This window comes from Balaenoptera musculus, chromosome 15 (genome assembly GCF_009873245.2).
Source record: "Balaenoptera musculus isolate JJ_BM4_2016_0621 chromosome 15, mBalMus1.pri.v3, whole genome shotgun sequence".
Lineage (NCBI taxonomy): Eukaryota > Metazoa > Chordata > Mammalia > Artiodactyla > Balaenopteridae > Balaenoptera > Balaenoptera musculus.
The window spans coordinates 1,668,941-1,692,901 of NC_045799.1; the positions used below are offsets into that span (position 1 = coordinate 1,668,941).

General features: G+C 51.3%; 1 protein-coding gene across 1 annotated transcript in view; it reads left to right on the forward strand.

The window, feature by feature from the left end:
* TAF4 (TATA-box binding protein associated factor 4) overlaps window positions 1–23,961 on the forward strand; it is a 70,930-nt gene that overhangs the window by 19,401 nt on the left and 27,568 nt on the right. Inside the window, exons 2-3 of the mRNA XM_036827136.1 lie at window positions 21,261–21,427; window positions 22,683–22,802. Coding sequence (XP_036683031.1) covers window positions 21,261–21,427; window positions 22,683–22,802 — 287 coding nt within the window. The remainder of the gene's footprint in view (window positions 1–21,260; window positions 21,428–22,682; window positions 22,803–23,961) is intronic.

A 23,961-nucleotide genomic window follows, 5' to 3' on the forward strand; every position in this document is an offset into this window, starting at 1 on the left:
GCTGAACCATCGAAGAAAAGATCAGTAAACTGGATTTGAGAATTAAAGGAAAACTATTGCTAGCTGACAGGCATTGTTAAGAAAATGGAAGGCAGGCTGTGAAGTGAGATGAGCTTGTGTCCAGAATGCAGCTCAGTAGTAAGACAGCTCTGTTCAGAGTGGGCAGAAGTTTGGAACAGACGCAAGAGAAGTTACAAAAATGGCCAGCAAGCACGTGAAAAGTCATCAGAGGAATGCAAATGAAAGCCCCCGTGGGGCACCCCCACTGCTTCCACCTACACCGACGCAGGTAGAACGGAAAGGACTGACCGTACCTCCTGTGGGTGGATGTGGAGACCGTGGAGCCCTGTGGGGTGAGTGCCAACGGGGACAGCCAGGCAGGCGGGGACAGCTTGGCAGCTGCTTGAAAAATGCAGCATGTGCTCATGGTACCCGGCGCCCCCTCCAAGAGAAGTGAGACCTGTATCCTCTTGGGGCTCGCTGGTAGCGTTGGCAGCAGCCCTGGTTCTCACAGCCCACGCTGGAAGTGACCTAAGTGTCCACCAGGTGGTGAGCAGTGCACGTGGTCTGTCCGCATAGTGGGACGTGACTTAGGATACAAAGGAATGGAGTATGCCACGTGCCACGATACGGAGGGCTCTCAGAGTCGTCCACCAAGTGCGAGAAGCCAGGCACAGGACCGGCTATGATACGGTTCCGTTTATGTGAAATTCTAGCAAAAGCTGTGCTGTAAAACAGTGGTTGCCTGGTCAGGGGTGATGGCTGTGTGCTGCCCAGAGACTTTCTAAGTTGATGGAAAGGTTTCAGACCTCGATTATGACAGTGGGTACACAACTATATGCATTTGTCCAAGCTCACCAGGTTGTACACTTTAAGTGGGTATATTTTGTTCTTTGTAAACTGTGTTTCAGTACAGCTATACAAGAAAAGTTCATGGTGCCTCCTTTTCTTCCTGCCTTGGTGTTGCATGTTGTCCCGGGGGAAAGAAGGGTAGTTAGTTGGAGCTGGAGTTACAATCTGTGTTCTCGTGTATTTGTGTAGGATACCAGTGTCTGCCCTCTCCTAAAACCAGGGTGCAACAGAGCAAGAAGTGGGGACTGCTGTTCAGGGGCTTCTTTGAAACGGCTTAATTGCCCTCTGGGTCTGATACTGGTTACTTAATCTCGCTTTTCTTATTTTTAAAATAGAGAGCTAGAGCACTAGGAAGCCATTTGCCTGAGCTAAGGGGACGTTTATTAGCTGTGCCTGTGAGGAGTTACTTTCCCCCTGGAGCCCCTGGGGGCAGTGATGTGTCAGGGACTGACGGGACCACCCACATTGCTTCCATTTTGCTGCTGTTTAAGTGGAAGCATCCGTCTAGCCTTCACTGGAGGAAGTTGAGTGTCCGTCAGGGGTGGCCTTCCTCTGGGCCTGCCTGCCCCAGAAGTGGCCGTTGTAAGGTATAGCTTACCTCCTCTGTACTTGCAGACCAACAAGATGACATCTGGTCTCCAAATACATACCCATCATAGAAAATTCGATAAACACAGAAAAAAGTATGGGAAAAGAATGGTTAATAATCTGTATTTCTGTCACCAAGAGGTCATTATAATTATCTCTGACACGTTGTTTCCTGATTTCCAGAATTTCCCAGGTCCTTAGCTATTCTCTGGTAAACATGATCTTAGTGGCTGTGTACCTAAGTTAACATTCGTCCACTCTGCAGTACTGGCCTGATGCCGGCTGTGGGCCAGGCCCATCGTACGTGATGGGGACCCTGCTGGAGGGGGAAGCTGTGCTGTGGTGGGCGTGAGCAGAGCCGTGTGAGCAGCGGAGGGTGGCCTGGCGGGTTCCTCACCTGCCTGTCTGGGGGGCTCTCGGCACCTGACACGCCAGGTGTGTCTTCACGTGTGTGTCTCCTCGCAGCCTTGACTGCATCTGGGATTCGTCTCCGTGTATCGTAAGGCGAGTGAACCTCGCGGCGTTTCCGGAGGTGCCTCTTTTTTCGCTGCCTCCCGTCTCTGCACTGGGGGCCGTGGGCCGGGTGGGGGGCCCGGCCTCCGCTCCGTGCTGGCTGGGCGGGGAGCGCTCGCTGTGTCCTGTGCTCCGGGTCCCAGCCCTGGAGGCGGACTTTTCCCAAGGAGCCTGGGAACGGTCTTTAAAGGAGAATGAATGGCTCTGGAAACACCGAGGGCTGGGGCCAGGTCGTGTGTCCTGTCACTGTCGCGCGCTCTGTGAGGGAAGGGAGCTCCTGTAGGTGTTTCCAACATAGCAGCTTCCCCCCCATAAATTCTTTGAAATTACATTTGTATCTCTTCTCGTGCACAGAGCATCTTGAATCCTGATCATATACACATACTTATTACTTGGCTTATTCTACCATACACTTAGAGATAGTTTCAAGATTATAAGAGTAAGACTGGAGTAAAGTTTAAGGCTTATTTGCGGTTCTTTGTGTGCTCAAGACTCCGTTGAAATTCTTTTTTGTGTGTGTGTTATGCTACCAATTTGATACGTGGTTTAGTTTTTTTTTTTAAATTAATTTTTATGTATTTATTTTTGGCTGCACTGGGTCTTTGTTGCTGAGCGCGGGCTTTCTCTAGCTGTGGCGAGTGGGGGCTACTCTTCGTTGCGGTGCGCGGGCTTCTCATTGCGGTGGCTTCCGTTGTTGCAGAGCACGGGCTCTAGGCACCCGGGCTCAGTAGTTGCGGCTCGCGGGCTCTAGAGCGCAGGCTCAGTAGTTGTGGCACACGGGCTTAGTTGCTCCATGGTATGTAGGATCTTCCCGGACCAGGGCTCGAACCCGTGTGCCCTGCATTGGCAGGTGGATTCTTAACCACTGAGCCACCAGGGAAGCCCTCATGGTTTAGTTTGTTTTGTTTGTTTGTTTTGTTTTACTTTGTTTCAACTTTACTTCCTATTTTTTTTTGGTTGTAATTTTGTATTTTGAATGTGTGAAACATTTTCAGGGTAGGAAGGCTGAACTCTGTAGAAGCACTTTCATCTCTAGTTCTGCCTCTCTTCTTCTCCTAGAGGGATAATTTAAAAAATTTTAATTTTCATTAGTTTGTGGGCCATCTTTTCAAGTATGTCTTTTTGTAAAAATAAGTGTGTGCACACAGAGATGTATTCTTTTTCCCCCTTTTTCTTACACCAAAGGTGGCATATACATTGACTTGAACCTTGATTTTTTTTTTTTTTTTAAAGAGAGGTCTAGCTTTTTTTTTTTTTTTTAATTTTTTTTATAGCTACTTTTATTTTTATTTATTTATTTATTTTTGGCTGTGCTGGGTCTTCGGTTCGTGCGAGGGCTTTCTCTAGTTGCGGCAAGTGGGGGCCACTCTTCGTCGCGGTGCGGGGACCGCTCTTCATCGCGGTGCGCGGGCCTTTCACTATCGCGGCCCCTCCCGTTGCGGGGCACAGGCTCCAGACGCGCAGGCTCAGTAGTTGTGGCTCACGGGCCCAGCCGCTCCGTGGCATGTGGGATCTTCCCAGACCAGGGCTCGAACCCGTGTCCCCTGCATTAGCAGGCAGATTCTCAACCACTGTGCCACCAGGGAAGCCCTGAACCTTGATTTTTTTCTAACAGTATAACCTGGAGATCATTTTCTGGTGGCATTTTATTTTAATTGAAAAACTAAGTTTTATATCTAGTACACTCTGAGAAGAAGTTACTTTTAGTAATGACACCTTCCTGCATAGTTCAAGCACTAAAACGTAAATGTAGTTTTGGTAGGGAATGGGTTCAAACAGGACATTAGACTTTTCCCTGCATGGTCAAAAGCATCCATAAGCGTAAGTCACCTGTGCCAGGGAGCGTTGGGCTGAGGCGGTGACTGGTCCTGCTCATGGAGGTGAAGCTGTGTGGTTCCAGTACAGTCTGCTGTGTGCTTGGAACGGGGCCTCAGCTTCCCGGGGTGACGCAGAAGCCAGGTCCATGGTGTCTGAGGGCCGAGGGGCTCATCTTTAAATACTCGTCAGCACACGTAAAATCTTTTGAGGGGGGTATGCTTTCCATACAACAAAATGGACCCATTTTGAGCACAACAGGTTGAGTTTTGAGAAGTGGGTGCCCTGTCCACCGTCGTGACCGAGACACAGGTCACTCGTTCATCCCTAGTACCCCCCGGGCCCAAGCAAATGTTCTTTTTGCTTTTCTGTCACCGCTGTTTGGTTTTTGCCTTTCTAAAATTTCATTTGTACGGGATCGTACATCACGTGCTTTCTGGTGTCCGGCGCTCTTCCCTCTGTGCATGCTTTGAATTCATCCACGTGGCTGCGTGTATCCGTGATGCTTTGTTCGTGCCGAGCAGCGTTGCACGTTTGGACACACACCGTACGTTAATTCGTTCACCAGTGGGTGGGCAGTGGGTCGCTTCCCGTTTTTGGCTGTGGTGATCGATGCTTTGAACGTCACTGCCCGGGCTTCGTGTGGACGTGTGTGTGGACATCCTTTCCTCGTGGGTGAATATCGGGTGGGATTGCTGCCTTGTGTGGAAAGTGTATGTCCATTCTCGTCAGAAGCCACCCCCCACTGCTTTCCTGAGGGGTCGGCCTGCAGTGCACGAGAGTCCCTGTGGCTGCACGTCGAGCCAGCGCTGGGCGTGGGAAGACTGCTTCATGTTAACCGTTCTTGTGGGTGTGCAGTGGTATCTCATTGTGTTTATTTTTTAAAGTCTGTTTTATTGAGGCGTAGTTTTCGTACAGTAACATTTACCCTTTTCAGGGTATAGTTTTGTGAGGTTTAGCAAACCTAAATTATGTAGCCATCACCACAATCAAGAGACAGAACCGTTCCAGAGCCTGGAAAAATTTTGCCCCTTGCCCCTTGCCTTGGTAGTTAGCCCCTCCCCCACCCTCCCTACCCTGGCAGCCAGCGATCTGCCGTGTCTCCGTGATTGTGCCTCTTCTAGAATTTTATGCAAATGAAATTATACAAGAGTAGTCTTTTCTGTCTGGCCTCTTTCACTTAGCAGGGTGCTTCTGAAATTTTCCAAGTTGTTGCGTGTATCAGCACACGCCTTTTTGTTGTAAAGCAGTATTCCACGCTGTGGATATACACTGCATTTTATTCATCTCGTTACCAGTTGGTGGGTATTTGGGTTGTTTCCAGCTTTTGACTATTAAGAATAGTGCTTCTAGGAAGCTGTGTAACTGAAACTAACACAGTGTTGTAAATCAACTATAGTTAAATTAAAAAACAAAAAAAAGAATATTGCTTCTATAAACTTTGCCTGTAAGTCTTTGTATGGACATAAGTTTTAATTTCTCCTGGGCAGCTACATAGGAGTGGGATTGTTGGGTGTGGTAGGTGAGTATTTAACTTTTTAATCTGCCAAGATGTTTTCTGGAGTGGCTGTACTATTTTACATTCCCACCAGCAGTGTGTGACGGTCGTTTCAAATCCCTGCCGTTAATATGGTCAGTATTTTAAATCTTAGCCGATTTCATGGGTGTGTAATGCTATCTCATTATGGTTTTAATTTGCATTTCCCTAATGACTAATGTTGTTGAGCATCTTTTCACGTGCTTATTTTTCATTTGTGTATCTTTCCTGAAGTGTCTATTTAGATCGTTCGCCTGTGTTTTTTTATTGGGTTGTTTGTTTTGTTATTATTGGTTTGGTAAGAGTTTTAAAAACATAGATACAAGTCCTTTATCAGAATTGTTTTATAGATGTTTTTTCTTAGTCTGTGTTTGCCTTTTCATTTATCTAACAATGTATTGCAAAGAGCAAGTTTTCAATTTTAATGAAGTCCAGCTTATCAGTTTCTTTCAGTGTTCACATTATGTCTTATCAGAGAAATTTTTGCCTGACCCAGAGCACAAGGATTTTCTACCATGTATATATATATATTTTTTTAATGATTGGGTTTCTTTCCCTCTCATCTCTGACTTCTTGCCTTATTGATATTGGGAACAATCTTGACCGTCTGTTTTTTGTTGTTTTTGTTTTTTTAAAATTATTTAATTATTTATTTATTTTTGGCTGTGTTGGGTCTTCGTTTCTGTGCGAGGGCTTTCTATAGTTGCGGCAAGTGGGGGCCACTCTTCATCGTGGTGTGCGGGCCTCTCACTATCGCGGCCCCTCTTGCTGTGGAGCACAGGCTCCAGATGCACAGGCTCAGGAATTGTGGCTCACGGGCCTAGTCGCTCCGCGGCATGTGGGATCTTCCCAGACCAGGGCTCGAACCCGTGTCCCCTGCATTGGCAGGCAGATTCTCAACCACTGCGCCACCAGGGAAGCCCTCTACCATGTATTCTTATAGGGTTTTTATGGTTTTAGCTTTTACTCAATCCAATTCAAGTTCATTTTGGGATAGTTGTAAGGTAGGGAGTTGAGATTAATTTTTTTCTGCATAGAATATCCAGTTGTACCAGCCCTATTTGATGAAAAGATCTTTCTCTCTCTGTTGAATTATCCTGCCACTTTTACTGAAAATCAGTTGACCGTGTATGTGTGGTCTTTATTTATGGATTGTATTCTGTCGCATTTATTTACCTATGCAGTACAACAGGGCGTGATTAGTGTAGCTCAGTCATAGTAAGTAAGTCTTGGACTCGGGTAGCATGAGTCCTCTGACTGCTCTTCTTTTTCAAAAATGTTTGGGACTACTTGGGTCTTTTGCATTTCCGTGTAAGTTTTAGAATCAGCTTGTCAGTTTCCACAAAAAAGTCTTCTGGTATTTTGCCTGGGATTGTATCGAATCTGTAAACCAGATTTATGATAATTGACATCTTAACAACATTGGTGGGACTTCCCTGGCGGTCCAGTGGTTAAGACTTCACCTTCCAATGCAGGGGGTGTGGGTTCAATCCCTGGTTGGGGAGCTAAGGTCCCACATGCCTCATGTCCAAAAAAACCAAAAAAACATAAAACAAGCAATATTGTCACAAATTAAATAAAAACTTTAAAAAATGGTGCACATCAAAAAAAATCTTAAAAAGAAACAAAAACAGAACCAAAAACATGGGCTTCTGATCTATGAACATGGTATACCTCTCCGTTTATTTAGGTCTTTCAGTATTTCTCTCAGAATTATTTTATAGTTTTCAGTGTTTATGTCTTTAACATGTTTTGTTAAACAGACATATCTTTAAGTATTCATATTTTTATGCTATATAAATGGTACTTTAAAAAATTACAATTTCCCATTATTTGTTGCTAGTATTTAGAAATACAGTCGCTTTTTAAGTATTGATCTAACTTATATATTAGTTCTTGTAGCAGTTTTGTGGATTCCTTAAGATTTTCTACAAAGGCATCCAACCGTATTGTCTGCAGCAAAGAGAGGCTTCCTTCTTCCTTTCTGTTCTGCATACCTTTATTTTTCTTCTCACTATATTGCACCAGCTGAGACCTCTAGTATAATGTTGAATAGAAGCAATGGGAAGGGACATTTTTGCCTTGTTTCCGATTTGGGGGGAATTGTACTCAGACTTTTTTCCATTAAATGTATGATACTAGCTGTAGGATTTTCATAGATGTCCTTTATTGGGTTGAGGAATTCCCTTCTGTTCCTAGTTTGGTGAGAAGTTTTGAATGGATGTTTAATTTGTCCAATGCCTTTCTTCATGTATTAAGATGCTCTTGTGGATTTTCTTTCTTAGTCTGTTAATAAGGTGTTACGTGGATTTGATTTTGAATGTTAAAATCATGGTGCATTCCTAGGATAAACCCCACTTGGCCATGAGGTAGTACCATTTCATGTACTGTTATATTTGATTTGCTAAAATTTTTCTGTGAGTTTGTGAGGGCTCTTGGTGTTGTCTTCTTGCAGTATCGCTGTCTGGCTTTGGTTCATGAGTGATGCTGGTCACAGCACTTTACCTGCCTACACGCAGAGCTCCTGTCTGTTTACATCCCTGACAGCACTTGGTGTTGTCAGAGTTTTCAATTCTTCAAACATAGTGCGTGTGAAATGCTGTCACACTATTGTTTTAGTTTTCATTTCCTTTTCCTTCAATATCGAGGAAGTTGACATCATTTTGTATGCTTACTGCTGTTTGTGGGTATCCTTCTGTGAAATGTCTGTTTATGTCCTTTTGCCCAGTTTTCTTTTGAATTTTCTTGTTAATTTGTAGGAATTCTGTTTATAGTCTGCTTACGATTCCTTTATAGGTCATGTATGTGATCGGTGTGTTCTTTCAGTTTGTGGCTAGTCTTTTCACCTTCTTTATATGGTATCTTCTGATGAATAGGAGTTCTTGATTTTAATGGAGTGGAATTTGTCTTTTCCTTTATGGCAAATACCTTTTTCAGTCATGTTTAAGAAACACTTTTTAAATCCAAGGTCATATGAATGGTCTCCTGTATTTTCTTCTAAAATTTTAGTGTTTGCTTCCACTTTTATGTCTTTAACCCTCCTGGAATCAGACTTGCATATGGTGTGTTAGAGTTCCGTTTTCACTTTTCTTCCATTTGGATAAACAGTCGTCCTGGCACTGTTTACTTGAATGACCTTCCTTGTCTCACTAATCTGCATGTCCCTTCTGTAATATTTCAAGTCTTATATTATGTAGGGGTCTGTTTCTGGGCTGTCGGTAGTTTTCTCTTGGTTTATTTGTCTTTTCATCAGTACCATAAATAGTGTAGCTTTATGCTGACTCTTGGTGTCTCCTGGGGCTGGTATCCCACTAGGTTCTTCCTGAGAATTGTCTATGCTAGTCTTGGTTTTTTTTTTTTTTTCTTTTTTTTGTAGTCTTGGTATTTTGATCTTGCTTATAAATTTTTGCATCAACTCTTTGAGGCCCAGGTTATTTTGATCAGAATTTTATTGATCTGTGGGTCAATTTGGGAAGGATTGCCATCCACAATATAGTGCTTAGTTTATTCATGAATATGGCATATCACTCTACTTAGATATTCTATAATATTTTTCAATCAAGTTTTATATATTTTTTCCCGTATAGGTCTTACACATATTTTGTTAGATTCATTCCAGGACACTCTTAAGTTTATTCCTGATATTGTAAATAGTAGTTTTTTAAAATTGCATTTTCTGATTCTTTGTTGATGAAATGTTGAATTGTAGTTGAATTTTGGATATGGATTTTAAATCTAGTGATGTTATCAAGCACTTTCACGTAAAAATGTATGTGCAGATTTTTTGGGGGGTGTTACATGTGGAGAATCCTATTGTATGCAGTTAGTGACAGTTTTATGTCATTCCAGTCCTCGTGTTCCCACTTCTCGACCTGTCTGTCCTCTGGTTTATGGGGCTTGCTGGGATCTCTGGTATGGTATTGGGTAGAAGGGGTGCTGACTGGCACCCTTGAATTGTTCCTGATATCAAAGGAAATGCTTCTAATGATTTACCGTTGGAGATAGGGGCTTGTAGATTTATTTCATCAAGTTAAGGAAGTTCCTTGCCATTCCTCATTTTCTAAAGTTGTTTGCTTTTTTTGGCGGAGGATGTTAATTTTTTAGTCCAGTGGACTTTGAGTTTATCAAATGCCTGTTCTGCTACTGGGGGATTCCTTCAGTTGTTTAAAACCCAGCAGCGTTGCTGGTCAGCTCCTCCCCATCCTGGTCCTCTGGCTTCTCCGGCCACCCCGTGCTCCCTGGAGAGCACTGAGCCAGCAGCTGGGAGCCATGACGCGCTGTCTGGACCCGTGTCCCTCCTGTCTGGTGGCCGAGGGGTCCTGGATCTCAGCCCTCGGGTCCCCTTGGCTCTCTCCTCAGCGTGTCCCTCAGGTGGTCTTTGCCTGCCTTGCTGGGACGTGGGGTGCTCTCCCCTGCCCGTCCTGACAGCCAGCCCCACCCTTCCTTCCCGGGTCGTTTTGGTGTTGCTTCCTTCGGGAAACCAGTCAGGCCCCTCAGATTCGAGCAAGAACGTCCCCTGGTTGCACAGAGTGCCGGGCACCTCCCCTTTGTAGCATTGGCTGTGGCGCTGGCTGACCACGTTGATTGGGTGCAGGGTTGACGGGAGGCAGTGGGTTGCTGCCTAGTGCCTGCCTTCCCCGCCGCGTAGGAAGCCCCAGGCCGGTGTGTGTTTCCGGTTTTTGTCGGGCTCCGCACGGCCTGGCACGTAGTAGGTCCTCAGTGAGCGCTGGCGGGCTGGCCGGCTGGCTTAGGGAATGAATGAATGTAGTTCCGAGTCCCTTGTTTTGCTCCTCCTCGGGTGTTCTCAACGAGTGAGGTGGCCAGGTAGCTGAAGTTTGCCGTAAACCCTGTGGCGTGCGTACTGTCTGCCTCCTGACCGTAGTTCCCTGGAAACTGTGCACGGGGTTCACACCGTTCGAAGTGTGTTGACAACAAGTAGACCCACACTTGGAGTTTAGTTAGCTGCCGCAGACCAGGCCTCGCGCGGGCCCTCGGCCTGGACGCCGGAGCCCGGCCCTGCGGCGGGCAGGCTCTGTCTGGGGCGGCGGGCCGTGCTTCCCGCCTTCGGCTCTCAGATCAACCCTGCTCTGGCCCCTGGCTAAAGGCCGATTTACTAAACAGTTGAACACCTGAAAGGTAGAGGTGGACAGACCTGTGGAGCTTGGGTAAGAGAAGCTGGTGCCCACCCGTCCGTGGAGTCAGAGCTTGGCGAGTCACGTGCCTTGCGGGTGGCTCCGGTAGGAGGCTTCTTCTCTCTTTGCTCGCTGATCTCGAGGAAGGCCCAGGACGCTGCCCCAGAGCATCCTGTGCGTTCCCCGCCTGTCCTGTTTGCGGAGCTGCTCTGCGCACGCGCACAGCTGTGCAGGGGAGGCGGGTGCTCCAGGCAGCTGCCTGCTGGCTGCATCCCTGAGGTTGGGAGGAGCATCTGCTCGTCCTTCGTTTGTTTATTTACACACGTTCTTACTCTAGAAGGAACTTCAGATGAGTAATGAGAATAATAGAAGATAAAGTTGAGAGAAGGTCAGGGGAAAGGGACGGTAAAGGAAAGATAGAATGGAACGCGTTGAGTGGAGGAGCGCCACCTGGGGCTCTGTCAGCTGCCGTGGGGGGTGGAGGGCCCCGATTGGCTTCTGCCAGTCAAAGCAAAGGGAGCAAAGTGCTGTTCGAGTGGAGGTCGGAATCCGCCGATGAGAGAACACCGTAAAATGGTGCCTGGGTACAGGTTCTCCATTAGTGTGGAATATTTAGAACTTTGGACGTAGGCACCCGGTGAAATACGCTCAGGCTTCTGCCAGGAGTGCAGGAATGCCCAAGGCAGGTGCACCCAGGCCCGCGGGACGCTGGCTGTCCTCACGGGAGGGCCGTCCTGGCAGCTGATCCGCGGGCTCTGGGCCACTGGCTCTGGGGCTGGGAGGGTGGGGTTTGGACGCCCCGAAACCTCATCCTTGGCCACTTTGGCTGTGGGTCCAGGGCCCCCAGAGGAGGAACTCGGGGAACTCTCTGAGGCCCATGGATTTCAGGGATTTTGAAAATGTGGGGAACTGGGAACCCACTGTTGGCTGCTTAAGGTGAGCACGTAAGAGACGGCAGAGGTGGGATCGGGCTGGAGGCGTCCTCCACAGAGGCGTTCCACCGAAAGGCGCCCGGAGAGACCTGCAGGTCACACAGCCGTTCCCCGTTTGCCGCACGTGTACAAGCAGGGGTGAGGGCGTTCGGCCAGGTGCGCTTGGTTAGGCAGATGCACGGACACCGCGGCAGGGGTGAGGCCCGTGTCCGTGGTGAGGTTGGAGGAGAGAGACCTTCCCTCTGTCGTGCTGTGCTGTCAGGGGCGCCAGACGCATCCTTTTGGGGGAACGTTGTTTTCCCTCTACCACCCAGAAGAGGCGTGGGATGACGAGGCGCTTGGAGCCCCGGAGCCCTGCACTCGTGAGGCCCCGCCAGCCCCAGACACGCGAGGCGGCGTGGAGTGTCCGAGACGGTGGGACAGCATGTGGGCCACGGAGCAGCACTGGTGGCTGAGCCACGCAGGTGGCACCCTCGCTGGTGGACCTTGGGGAAGAGGGAGGTGGAGGTGGCCCCAAGGGTTGAGGGGACCTCGGGGCCTGTGCGGTGTGGCCCCCCCGAAAGCCCGTCACCCCAGCGCTTCCTGGTGCTCTTTTTCTTTTTGTGGTTTCATTTAAGTGACAGAGTGACCCTAGAGCTGATTTAAAGAACTGTGGACACGTGTCTTCTGAGAGAGAGGTCAGCGCCCTTAGGTGTATCTTCTTTTTTGTTTTTTTTTTGGCCACACTGCGTGGCATGCGGGGTCTTAGTTCCCCAACCAGGGAATCAGATCTGTGCCCCCTGCAGTGGAAGCGTGGAGTCTTAGCCACTGGGCCGCCAGGGAAGTTCACCCTTAGGTGTATCTTGACCGTCGTTTTTCATTTCTCAAGTGCATAACTGAGCACACACACATGACTTTTACACGAGCCAGTCACGTGTGTTGTTCTGCCGTTGTCTTCTCACGTCACGTCATGTCGCACGTCAAGGGCACGTGTCCCCGCCAGTGCGTGGGTGGACTGCCTGTGGACACCACGTGGGTACAGCAGAGTTGCGGCCACTTGGCCCCTGAAGGCGAGTGTCCCACTGCACGGGGATCCAGAACAGCAAGCGCCAGGTCAGGGGACACGCGTCACAATGTTGGTGCTGCCAGAAGGATCCTCGCAGGGACGTGTGTGCCCTGTGCCCACCCCGTGCCGGGGCGGAGGGCGGAGATGACCCTGAGCCGCGTCTGGGGTCGGGTGAAGGCCGTCACCTGAAACCTGTCCCTCCTCGCTCATTAGTGAGGTTGAGCGTCCGCTGTTTGGCCCTTTGTGCTGCTTTTGGGAATGGCGAGATAGACGTTTTCATGGCCAATTCTTAAAGTAGATAAGACAGTTGTGGTTACTGGCAACTTAGTCAAGTTTTAGGGCAACATTTTGTTTTCAGAAATTATGCTCTAAGCAGGTCCCTTACAGAATTCCAGCCTGTACGGACATGCTTGATGTGGGAAAGACCCCCCTCCGTCCCCGACCCCCCACCTGCCACCCTGCCTTCGCTCTCATTCTCCAGCCTGCCCCGTGGGACAGTTCTGCGGGGCGCGTGCCCGTGTGTGCCCGTGTGTGCACGTGTGTGCACAGTAGCGCGGTTCTTAAACGCAGCGTCCGAGGGGCTCCAGAGGGCGCCTTGCCTCACTTAAAACCGTTGCTGTTTCATCAAGACCGTGAAAGTCACCGTGTGAAGTGAAGAGAGGTTAGAAGTAACGTGCGGGGGCCTGAGTCTCCGGCCGCGCTGTGCCGCGACCCCTGCACGGTGTTTGTGTGGGGGGCGCTTTGCGTCGCTCCCCCCCTGGGGCCCCGGCCTGCGGCCCGCTCACCGGTCCTCCTGGCGCCGCTGCGTGCGCCGTCCCTGACGGTCGGGCCGGCCCCACGCGCACTTCCCCTTGACGGGGCCGTGCTGCCCCACAGAGCGCTGTCCCCCCCCCCGTCCAGCCCCCAGGTCAGTGCCTGGCCGCTGCAGGTCATCTGGTTTCTGCCCCTGGTCTCACTGGGCCGTCCGTGCCTGGAGGCCGGGGCGTGTGCGCGGGGGCTGTGTGTGCTGGGTGCCCCAGGCAGATAGCAGGGTTCCTGCTGCCGAGGGCTGGGACCTGAGCTCCTGTGGAAGTAGGGTTATAGGGACGCCCCTGTTTACCTTGCCCTCCCCCTCCCCCCTCCCCTCTCCCCCCTCCCCTCTCCCTCCCCCTCCCCCCTCCCCTCTCCCCTCTCCCCTCTCCCCTCCCTCAGCCAAGCTCACCGTCACCTCTGGTTGCCTGTCTACATAGCGAAGCATTTCCCGCCTCCAGTTTTCATTTTGAGAAATTTAAAACTTACAGAAAAGACTAACACAGTGAATACCTGCGTACTCTCCCTCTAGAGTCACCTGTTCCTGACGGTTTTATCAAAGCGATTTAAGCTGTCGCTGACACGGGGGTGAGCGGCTGCGCCTCTGGTGTGTATTGTTGGAGCCATTAGGTAAAGCCCGTAACACGCAGCCACCGTGGGGAAGGATGTCTGTGGGTGGATGTCGGCAGCTTTAGGTTATGGTCTGTGAGAGGGGTCCACTTCCAGCGGGCGCTGCTTTCACAAACAAAACCCACACACAAGATGTGTGTTACATGTAAACACATGCGCACGTTAGTCATTTCTTAATCTTATTAAAGTATGTTAGTCATTTAAAGTTAACTTGTACTTAAAGAGAATTTAAGGAAGTAACACTTGAGGGGTGTATTGCGGCCTGAAGCAGCCCTGGTGGGACAAGGGCCGGAACACCCCGTGGGGCCGGCGTCGCGAACCCCTGTGGTTCTGTGCCCTGTCAGTCGCACTGCGCTTCCACTGAGCAGGTGCGGGAGGCCAGGGTGCTGGGTCCAGCCCTTCAGGGAGACCCAGCTGCAGGAGCAGGGTGCACGGAACCCCAGACCGTGGGGAGGGGTCTGTGATGAGTGGGGGTTAGGAGGCAGCTGGGAAAGAGGAAGGTTCCAGGCAGAGGCCCTGTGTGCGTTCACGTGCGTGGTGGGGTCTGTGGCTGAGTTTATGTCAGTTCTGTACCGTCTCGATTCCTGTAGCCTTCTCATCCATCTTTGAAACAGGAAGCGTTAGTCCTCCGACCGTGTACTTTTTCATAGGTTTTTGGTTGCTCTAGGACCTTGGCATTTCTATATGAATTTAGAATCGGCTTGTCTGTTTCCACGCACAAGGCTGCTGGGGTTTTGATGGATCGCATTGCGTCTGCAGGTGAGTTTGGGGAGCGCTGACATCTTAATGATTCTGAGTTTCCCGACCCATGAACAAGGTATGGTGAGTCTCTTCACCTATTTAGGTCTTCCTTAATTTCCCTTAGCAGCGTCTTGTAGTCTTCAATGTACGAATTAAAAGTGCGTGATTTTACAACAACATGTGAGGTGTGCAGGGAGCTGCGGACGCTGGACCTTGAATTGGGTCAGAAGCTTCCTCTTGAGCTAAATATTCAGGAATGCAGGAACGCCAGCGCTCTTAGCACTTGGGCAGCAGCAGCGTTTTCTCGTGTGCTGCTCCGGCTTCCGCTTCGAGCCTTCAGTTGCCCCCTGCGATGATGACAAAGAACACATCTGGCTTAGTGGGAAACCGGTTTTAGAAGCAATACGCCCTGTGCGCCTACTGTTACCGCACAGATGCCCCTTGAAGAAGTAAGACCAGCCTTCGAGGGGGACAGAGCGCCAGGGTTGGGTCGACTTCTTCACACACCCGAGCTCATGTCACACTTGCAGGTGGGTCCTGCACCACTTCAGGGCCAAGAGTGAGAATTTTCGGGAATGATGGTGAGAATCCTGTGGCGTCCTGGGTGAGGCGGGTGGAGTGTCCCCAAAGTGTGGTGAGGTCGAGGCACTGACCAGCTGCTCTTGAAGGAGCGAAACCCTGGGGCCGGAGCCGGGTCCCACTCGTGAGCCGGCCATGAACCGGGCTCCCTCGTGGGCGGCACCAGGGCCGCACACAGGTTGGTGTGGTTGCCGTGCTCCGCCCTCCGTGCCTAGGGCTTGTGAAGTTGAGGCCAGGATGCGGGAGCCCCGTGATGTGAGCACTCGTCTTAACCCTTCCCGCCCCCCTCCCCCCGACGCTGGCCTTCCTGGAGTCACAGCTCTGCAGGTTTAAGCACTTTCTTTTAGGTGGTGTAAAAGGCAAACAACCACAAGAGCGAAAGGAACATTTAGGCCGTAATTTAAATCGGCTTCACCAGCGTCCGTGTTGGCGTCTTGCTGACTCTGCTTCCGTTGGAGTAGTTGGGGGACCCCGTCCCGTGGGGACCTGCTGGAGGGGCAGGCACCCTGGGCAGGGCTGGGGGAGGTGGTGTGGCAGGAGGGCCACCGTCACGCTGGCCAGTGGCTGTTCTTCTGGGCTGTTGGGTCTCAGGGAGGCTCCACGAGGCCCAGGCTCCTCTCTCCGCTGCTGCGGCCTGGGGTCTGGACGGGCCGGTCCTGGGAGCCCTCCCCGCCAGCTCCCCTGCACGGCTAGGAAGCGTGTCACGGCTCTCAGGAGCGAGTTCTCCAGCTGTGTGACACCACGCCACGCGCGGGTCCCTGTGCTCCTGTCCCGATGCTGGCTTCTTCAGTGTTCATGTCGGGGTTTGGGGGCAGTTTCATTTCGCACGTCTTGGTTGTGGAGGATCTGCCTTTCGTAGCGCTCTCTCTGCAGACTCTCTGCACCGTCCGGCAGGTGACGGTGCTGGGGACCCTTGTCAGGGTTGGGGGGCAGGGAGGGGTCTGGTCCGTCTGACCCGGCCGCTGTTGCCTGCTTGTGCCAGCGCAGCCGGGAGCCCCCCCCGAGCCCAGGTGGAAGGACGAGCGTGTGTGACGGGGGTGAGGTCGAGGCCGGAGCCCCCGAAGGTCGTGCTGAAGAACGTTTCCCCAGAAGCGATGTCTTGCAGGTGGACGTTCCCAGGCGGGGCAGAAAATGTCTGTTTAATTTGTAGTGTAGCTCTGGCTGACCTACATTTTGGTTAAAAATACAGTGAAAAATGTTGGCATGAAAGGGGTCAGAAGAACCGTAACATTGGGTAAGAACACTTGAGTTGATGTTGAATTCTGGTGACTGAGGGAGGCTGGGATTCATTCAGTCCTTGAGGGTTGTTGGTTGTGCTTGGGCTGCGATGGGGGACGCGGCCCCACCCCTACGGAGCTCACTCTGCTCTGTGGCCGCGTCGGCGCCCGGCCTCCCAAACAGGCGGTGTCATGTCTGTCTTACGTATGAGCACGCGGAGGCTTGGTCACGGCTGAGCAGCGTGGCCTTAACACGGCTGATGTGGGTTTGTGCTGCGCGTTGTAATTGAAGAACCTGAGCTCTCACAGTAACAAAAAATAGAAGATGCCTGTCTTCATCAGTAAAGAAATCATAAATACGTTCTGGATGAAATATCATGTAACCACTGAAAATTATGGTTCTGAAAAGAAATTACCAAGCCAAATATCAACAAAATTACTCCAATTTTCTTTACGGTTATCAAAACACATATGTTATACACGTGCACGTAGGACAGAGAGTGGAAAGAAATACACAGTCTAGTAGCCAAAGGAGATGGGGTTTCTGGAGATTGCTGTCTTCCTTGTACATCTCCATGTTTCTCAGGTTTTCTCTCATGAACACTTATCTCTATACTAAGAAGGATGTTAAAATTATTTAAAAACGAAACCCTGAATGGCTTTCTAGCTGCTTGAACTCGCTGTGTCGTGCTTGTTGCTCCTGCACGTTGGCCGGTTTTGGTTCCAGAGCGTCCTGAGTGGAGGGGTGAGGGGTGCAGGGAGGGGGACCTGGGCAGGGTCCATGGCCCGTGGCCTCCCCTGTTCCCTGCCTGCGGGGCCTTCTGAAATGGAAGCTGTGTTCAGTGCGACAAGTTTGACTTCCTCCCCGACGTAAGGCTGGGATGAACATGGCCCATGCATACAGCCCTCCTCTGGGTCGCTGTTCAAGCCAGACTGCCTGGGTGTGTGCACTGGGGCCTCGGGGGCTCCTGGGGGCAGCGCTGTGCTGCGCGGGCCCGCGTCGGGGCTCCTGGGAAGTCACTTCCCCTCCGGCCTCAGTGGCCCCGTCCGTAAGGCCCTTCCCTGAGTCGCTCCCAGAGCTGGCCTTGCGCCCGCGGAGGGGTGACGACAGGCGGCCTCCCGGCGTGGGTTGGGGCCGGGTGGGGCCCCGTGTGGTGTGCGTGGTGTGCGTCCCAGGCCGCCGTGCTGCCTGCTGCGAATGCGGGGGATTGCTCTTCCATGACCTTGTTTTATTTAAAAGTCATTTCAGTTACATTTTGAGACAGAGTTGTGTTTCTTTGCCTTTGAATGGATACTGCACAGTTATCTGTTTGAAGTGAGCGTGGTAACCAGAGTTTACAAGATCCAGAGCGGTGATAGTGTCATTACTGCGGGGTGTTTGAGGCCATGCTGCTGTTTGGATTCACCCCGGGCGTCGCGTGCACGTCTGACTCCGCTTTTGTCAGAACCAGTGACTGTGCACGTGGTACCCAGGGAAGCTGACAGGTGTCCCGGGCGCAGCGCCTGCCGCGCCTGCCCGCGGAGCCGCTGGCCAGGCCAGCCCCGTGGCCCTCACGCCCAGAGGCTGTTGCTTTCCCGTGTCTGTAACCACTCGAGATGTTTTCAGTGCTGCAGAGAGGTCTCGTCACTTCCAGGGTCCAACAGTCACTTCTTGGAGGGACCTTTGCTTCCATCCCCAGCTTGCTCTCTCACCATAGGCACATCACACAGCCCTAGTGTCCATTTTCCTAGACTTTTGTGTCCAAAAGACCACCGTCCCTTCGTGGCCGTATTAATCCCGTTGCTTTTCATGAATATTATTTAAACATTCCTTTATATTTCTGCAGACATCTTTTCACAAGCAAACGAGCATTCGATAATCAAAGTGTAGGCATCAGCTGCCCCATGAGCAAGTTTGAAATCGGGGTGTCCAGCCGTGGGGACTGCGGGGGCCTGCTCGGCTGCCCTGCCCCCTCGAATCCCCGCGAGGAGGGAGCAGGGGTCTCCGGACGGGCGCTTGAGTGGGCCGGTGGGTGAGCGGCTGGGTGTTCACCGAGACCCCTCTTTTGGGGGCCCCGGCACAGGCATGGGCCAGGGTGGGTGGCTGTGCAGCACCCCGCCACAGTGGCCCAACCCCGACTTCCTTGGCCCCTTGAGCTTCCCCCTGGCCCACCAAACCTGTCCCGAGCGTGGTGCAGACTTCTTAGGGCGTGGACATAACATCCGTTCCGGCTGTCAGCCTGCCAGGCCTTTCTCTCCTCAGTGCTTTAACAAGTTCCCAGGTTTCAAAAGACTGAGTTATTTGCAGCAGCTGATGGTTTTTTTTTTTTTATTTTTAGCATGGCTTATTTTATTTTTTTAGTTTTAGTTTTATTTTTTAAATTTTTATTTTATATTGGCGTATAGTTGATTTACAGTGTTGTGTTGGTTTCAGGTGTACAGCAGGGTGATTCAGTTATACATAGACATATATTCATTCTTTTTCAGACTGTTGTCCCATATAGGTTACCATAGAACATTGGGTAGAGTTCCCTGTGCTATACAGTAGTCCTTATTGATTATCTATTTTATAAATGGAAGCGTGTATATGTTAATCCTAACCTCCTAAGTTATCCGCCCCCAGCCTTTCCCTTTTGGTAACAATAAGTTTGTTTTGTAAGTCTGTGAGTCTGTTTCTGTTTTGTAAATAAGTTCATTTGTATCATTTTTTTTAGATTCCACATATAAGTGATATCATATGATATTTGTTTTTCTCTGTCTGACTGACTTCACTTAGTGTGATCATCTCTAGGTCCATCCACGTTGCTGCAAGTGGCATTATTTCATTCTTTTTTTTTTTAACATCTTTATTAGAGTATAATTGCTTTACAATGGTGTGTTAGTTTCTGCTTTATAACAAAGTGAATCAGTTATACATATACATATGTTCCCATATCTCTTCCCTCTTGCATCTCCCTCCCTTCCACCCTCCCTATCCCACCCCTCTAGGTGGTCACAAACCACCGAGCTGATCTCCCTGTGCTCTGCGGCTGTCATTCTTTTTTTTTTATAGCTGAGTAATATTCCATTGTATATATATATCACATCGTATTTATCCATTCATCTGTCGATGGACACTTAGGTTGTTTCCATGTCCTGGCTATTGTGAATAGTGCTGCTATGAATGTAGGGAATGTGTGTATCTTTTCGAAGTATGGTTTTCTCAGGGTATACACCCAGTAGTGGGATTGCTGGATCGTATGGTAGCTCTGTTTTTAGTTTTTTTAAGGAACCTCCATACTGTTCTCCATAGTGGCTGTATCAATTTACATTCCCACCAGCAGTGTAGGAGGGTTCCGTTTCCTTCACACCCTCTCCAGCATTTATTGTTTTTTGACTTTCTGATGATGGCCATTCTGACTGGTGTGAGGTGGTATCTCTTTGTCGTTTTGGTCTGCATTTTTCTAATAATTAGCAGTGTTGAGCATCTTTTCATGTGCCTCTTGGCCATCTGTATGTCTTCTTTGGAGAAATGTCTGTTTAGGTCTTCTGCCCATTTTTTGATTGGGTTGTTCGTCGTTTTTTTTTGATATTGAGGGACATGAGCTGTTTGTATATTTCGGAGATTAATCCCATGTCAGTTGCACTGTTTGCAAATATTTTCTCCCATACTGTGGGTTGTCTTTTTGTTTTGTTTATGGTTTCCTTTGCTGCAGCATGGCTTATTTTAAAAGGGATGTTTTGGAGGGAAGCTCTCATCATGGGCATACACGTGGTTCTTTTGGATCAAGAGTAGCAGATGTGACCCCAGGGAAAGGCCTGTTATTTCCTGATGTCATGATGGGTGTCGAAGGAGCCGGGACCCAGCAGCTTCAGAGACTTCTCAGACTTGTGAGTTGGATCGAACTCCTGTTTGGTTCAGCAGGGGAAAGCCTGATGTCACTTGTGAAGCTGGCAGGAGGTTCTTGGACCTGATTTTCAGCTACCTCGTGGGAGGACGCAGGGGCTGCCCAGGCAGCAGGCTCCTTGGTCGACAGCCCCTTGCCCGGCTGCGTCGCTCTTCAGTGGGGTGCCTCGTGCAGGGCCCTCTGCTGAGGCCTCGCTTTGGGAAGAGTACAGTGTTTATGGCGTTTTTAGGTCTCCCCTTGCAGCTCCATCACTAATCCGTCATGGGAAATCAAGTGTGAAAGTTGTGTTGATGTTTCTAATGGAATCTAGGATATAATTGGTTGCCGGTTTTTGAAGCTGGAATTAACGCCAAACCTGCCCCCTAGGGTTGGGCTTCCAGTGACGTAGCTGAAGCACCGTGAAGTGCAAGGGGTCCTCTGTGTCTCTGTGGTGGGCACTGCCCCCAGGTCGTCGTGGGCACAGCACTGCCCCCCCACCCAAGAGCGGTCCTGTTCCTGGAAGGAGTGTCAGGGCTCACAGGACTGCAGGCAGGGAGCCCTGGGCATGTGGGCTGTGGGGCGCTGTCTCCCAGGGCCCAGCCCAGCCCGCGGGGACGGGGGCGGGGGCGGGGACACCTGCTCCAGGGCAGGGCTCGGGTCTGAGGCTCCAGCCATGACCTCCCGCCCAGACACCTGCTGCCTTGTGAACTTGGCCACGCCGGGCAGCCCGTGTTGGGAGCACACGAGGCCCTCGGCTTCCGGGCCTCCTGACCTGCAGGCCAGCGCAGGGGCAGACCGCGGCGTGAGCAGCTCGGCTGCCTGGCCCACTGTTGCTGTTTGAATCCAGGAAAAAAATCCTTTTACACTTTTGTCGTGCTGTGGACCCTCTGTCGTGCTGCGGACCCTCTGTCGTGCTGCGGCAGGTGTGTTTAGAGTTCCGCGACTGTGTTTGACAGCTTCTCTTTCTGCCTCCTCTGAGCTGCCGGGCTCCCCCATGGAGTCCGGCCCTGGGGCGTGTTTCCCGATGCCAGCTCTCCTCCCCCAGGTATGGTCCTCGTGCGCAGCGAGAACGGGCAGCTGTTAATGATTCCTCAGCAGGCCCTGGCCCAGATGCAGGCCCAGGCCCATGCCCAGGCCCAGCCTCAGACCGCCATGGCGCCCCGCCCGGCCACACCCACAAGTGCCCCTCCCGTGCAGATCTCCACCGTGCAGGTGAGTGGGAGCGCTGGGCCTGGCAGGGGTGGGGGGAGGGGAGGGGGCAGGGGGTGTGGCGTGGCCCACGTGCCACGGGAGGAGCTCGGGGTCTGCCGCCGGGACCCCGCCTGGGCCCTCCCCTTCTCTCCTGTGACGCCACCTTCCCGGGCCTCAGTTTCCTCCTGTGCAACGTGGAGGTCCCGCATCTCGCCGGTGCTGCTCTCGTAGGGCTGTTACGGGACCAGTTAGGACGCTTAGGTGCCAAGGATAGTGGAACAGAGGGAACACTGAGCAAGTGTCGGCTCTTCCTGCCAGGGAGGCGCGGAAGAGCTTTACAGGGTTATGTTAAACAGTACTCCCCTCTCCCCCACAGACGTTGAAGCCTTTCGGGGTTACTGCCCTGACCCCTGCGGCTGTGGCCCCCTGGGGCTGTGGAGGGAGGATGGGTTGGCTGCTTGAAGCCCAGTGCCTGGGACTCGCCCCTCCCCCCAGGGTTCTGCCTCTCAGTTTCCATTTGGGTCCATGCCCGCACATCACCTCTCCCTACTCTGTCTCCTGATGCCCTTCTGTCTCGTGCTGCCGTTCTGCTGTTCTGAGCCGGTTGGCTGGTTAGAGACTCACATGGAGATGAGGAAGATCTCGAAAACTCTTTTCTCCAGTGATTTCAGCCGCGTTCCTCTGGAGTTGAGACCCCTGCCGCTGTAGACAGGGCGTGTACGTGCGTGGGGACTCACAAAGGGCCCTCTCCTGACTGAACATCCAGAGCAGCCCACAGCAGTTTTCAGGGTCTGTCGAGGTCCGTCCAGTAAGACGCAGATGTGGGATATTTCACTTTATGTACCCTAACTATGTAGGACAGTTCACTTTAAGTGTCTCGTTTACTTCCTTTTCTGCGGCACAGTGGCCAGTCTTTAGGCCCAGGGAACACATGCTTCTTACTGTAGTGCCTTTGTTACTTTTTTAGTGCTTGTGGCCAAGATTACAAGAAATCCACACAAGTATTGATTTCCCAGGTATATGCGTTCCTTAAAGACCAGGTCGGAGACTTTGCTAAGGAGTGTATTACAGTTTATACGATGGAGGTTCTGATCATACGCTTGTACTTGTTAAGGAGAGTTTAGACTTAGGGTGGCTTCCCTGCGGCTGGTGACTAGACCTTGGGGGCCCCTGAGCGCGCTGGTTCTGTACGAAAGGATGGAGTCTTGGGTGCGCCAGGTGCTGGGAACTACTTTCACTTGTCTCTCCTTCTAGGCGACTCCTCCTTGTTTTTCAGGCACCTGGGACCCCCATTATTGCACGGCAGGTGACCCCAACGACCATAATCAAGCAAGTGTCTCAGGCCCAGACAACGGTACAGCCCAGCACCGCACTGCAGCGCTCTCCCGGGGTTCAGGTGAGGCTGGGGCTCCGCGGTGCCCACGACGCAGGGGTCCGGCCTCGCGAGTTTGGGTGCTGGATGCTAAGTTTTGGAGTTTGGGGAACACAGCGTAGATCAGAGTTGCTTTCCTTTAAAGTCGCATAGAGTTTAACAGCAGCAACATTCTTAAAAGCTTCCCGCTGTGCCGGAAGTACAATTGAAAACGTCGCCTTAGTAACTGACTGTGTGGCATCTCTGAAGCAGAGAAGATCTACAGCGCGGGGGGAGAAAGAGAGAGAGAGACAGAGTGTGTGTGTGTGTGCGTGTGTGCTGCTCGCGACCTGTTCCTGCACCGAGGAGGACGCGTCCTCACTGAGTATGTGCGTTCACGCGTGCGAGTCTCACAACACCCCTCCCTGACGGGCGCGGACACATGCGGTGTGAGCGGCTCCGGACCCTGATCCCGGTGTGGCCTCGGCCGGCCTCCCTGCAGCCGCACCTCGTCCAGTGCTCTCTCCGCTCACCCTGGTCTTGGCCTCCTTTGCCTTTTGGCGTCTGCAGCCGTGACATTGCTTTTCAGAACAGCTGGAGGAGCAGCTGGGTCCCAAGTAACTGAGCTCAGTGGTCTCCCGCGACAGGAGCTGCCCAGGCAACGGCGCTTCCTGAGACGGGGTCTTCTGGCCCGAGTTCAGTCTGATTGGCGCATCTGAACTTCAGTTATAGTGAAAGGAACCTTTTCTGAGAAGGTAGTGAAGCTCATGGTCAGCTTTTGCATGAGATTTAGTAGAAAATAAGTTTATCAACATAGGTTCCCACAATCTCAGAATCATCCAGGTGAAACGTGTATTCATCCGACCAGTAGAAGCAAGTGTGAGGAATAAAGTTGGCTGTAAAGGAAAACTCCCAAGAACTGGAAGTGCCCTGGCTGTTCCTGGGTGTCCCGAGGCAGCTCTGCTCTTCCCCTTTTGCTGCCCAAAGATGGCTGTTGGCCAGTTCTTTTACGTGTCTCCTCTGAAGTTTTTTATTTGCCATTTTGTAGTTACAAAAGTAATACATGCTTAACGTTACAAGTGAAATACACAGATAATATAGGAAGAGCCCATCATCTCTTCCAACTGACAGTCCTCCCGTGAAACCAGTGTCCACAGCCTGGGGGATGCAGACAGCTGCCCGCACGCCGCCCACCGCCTGCCGC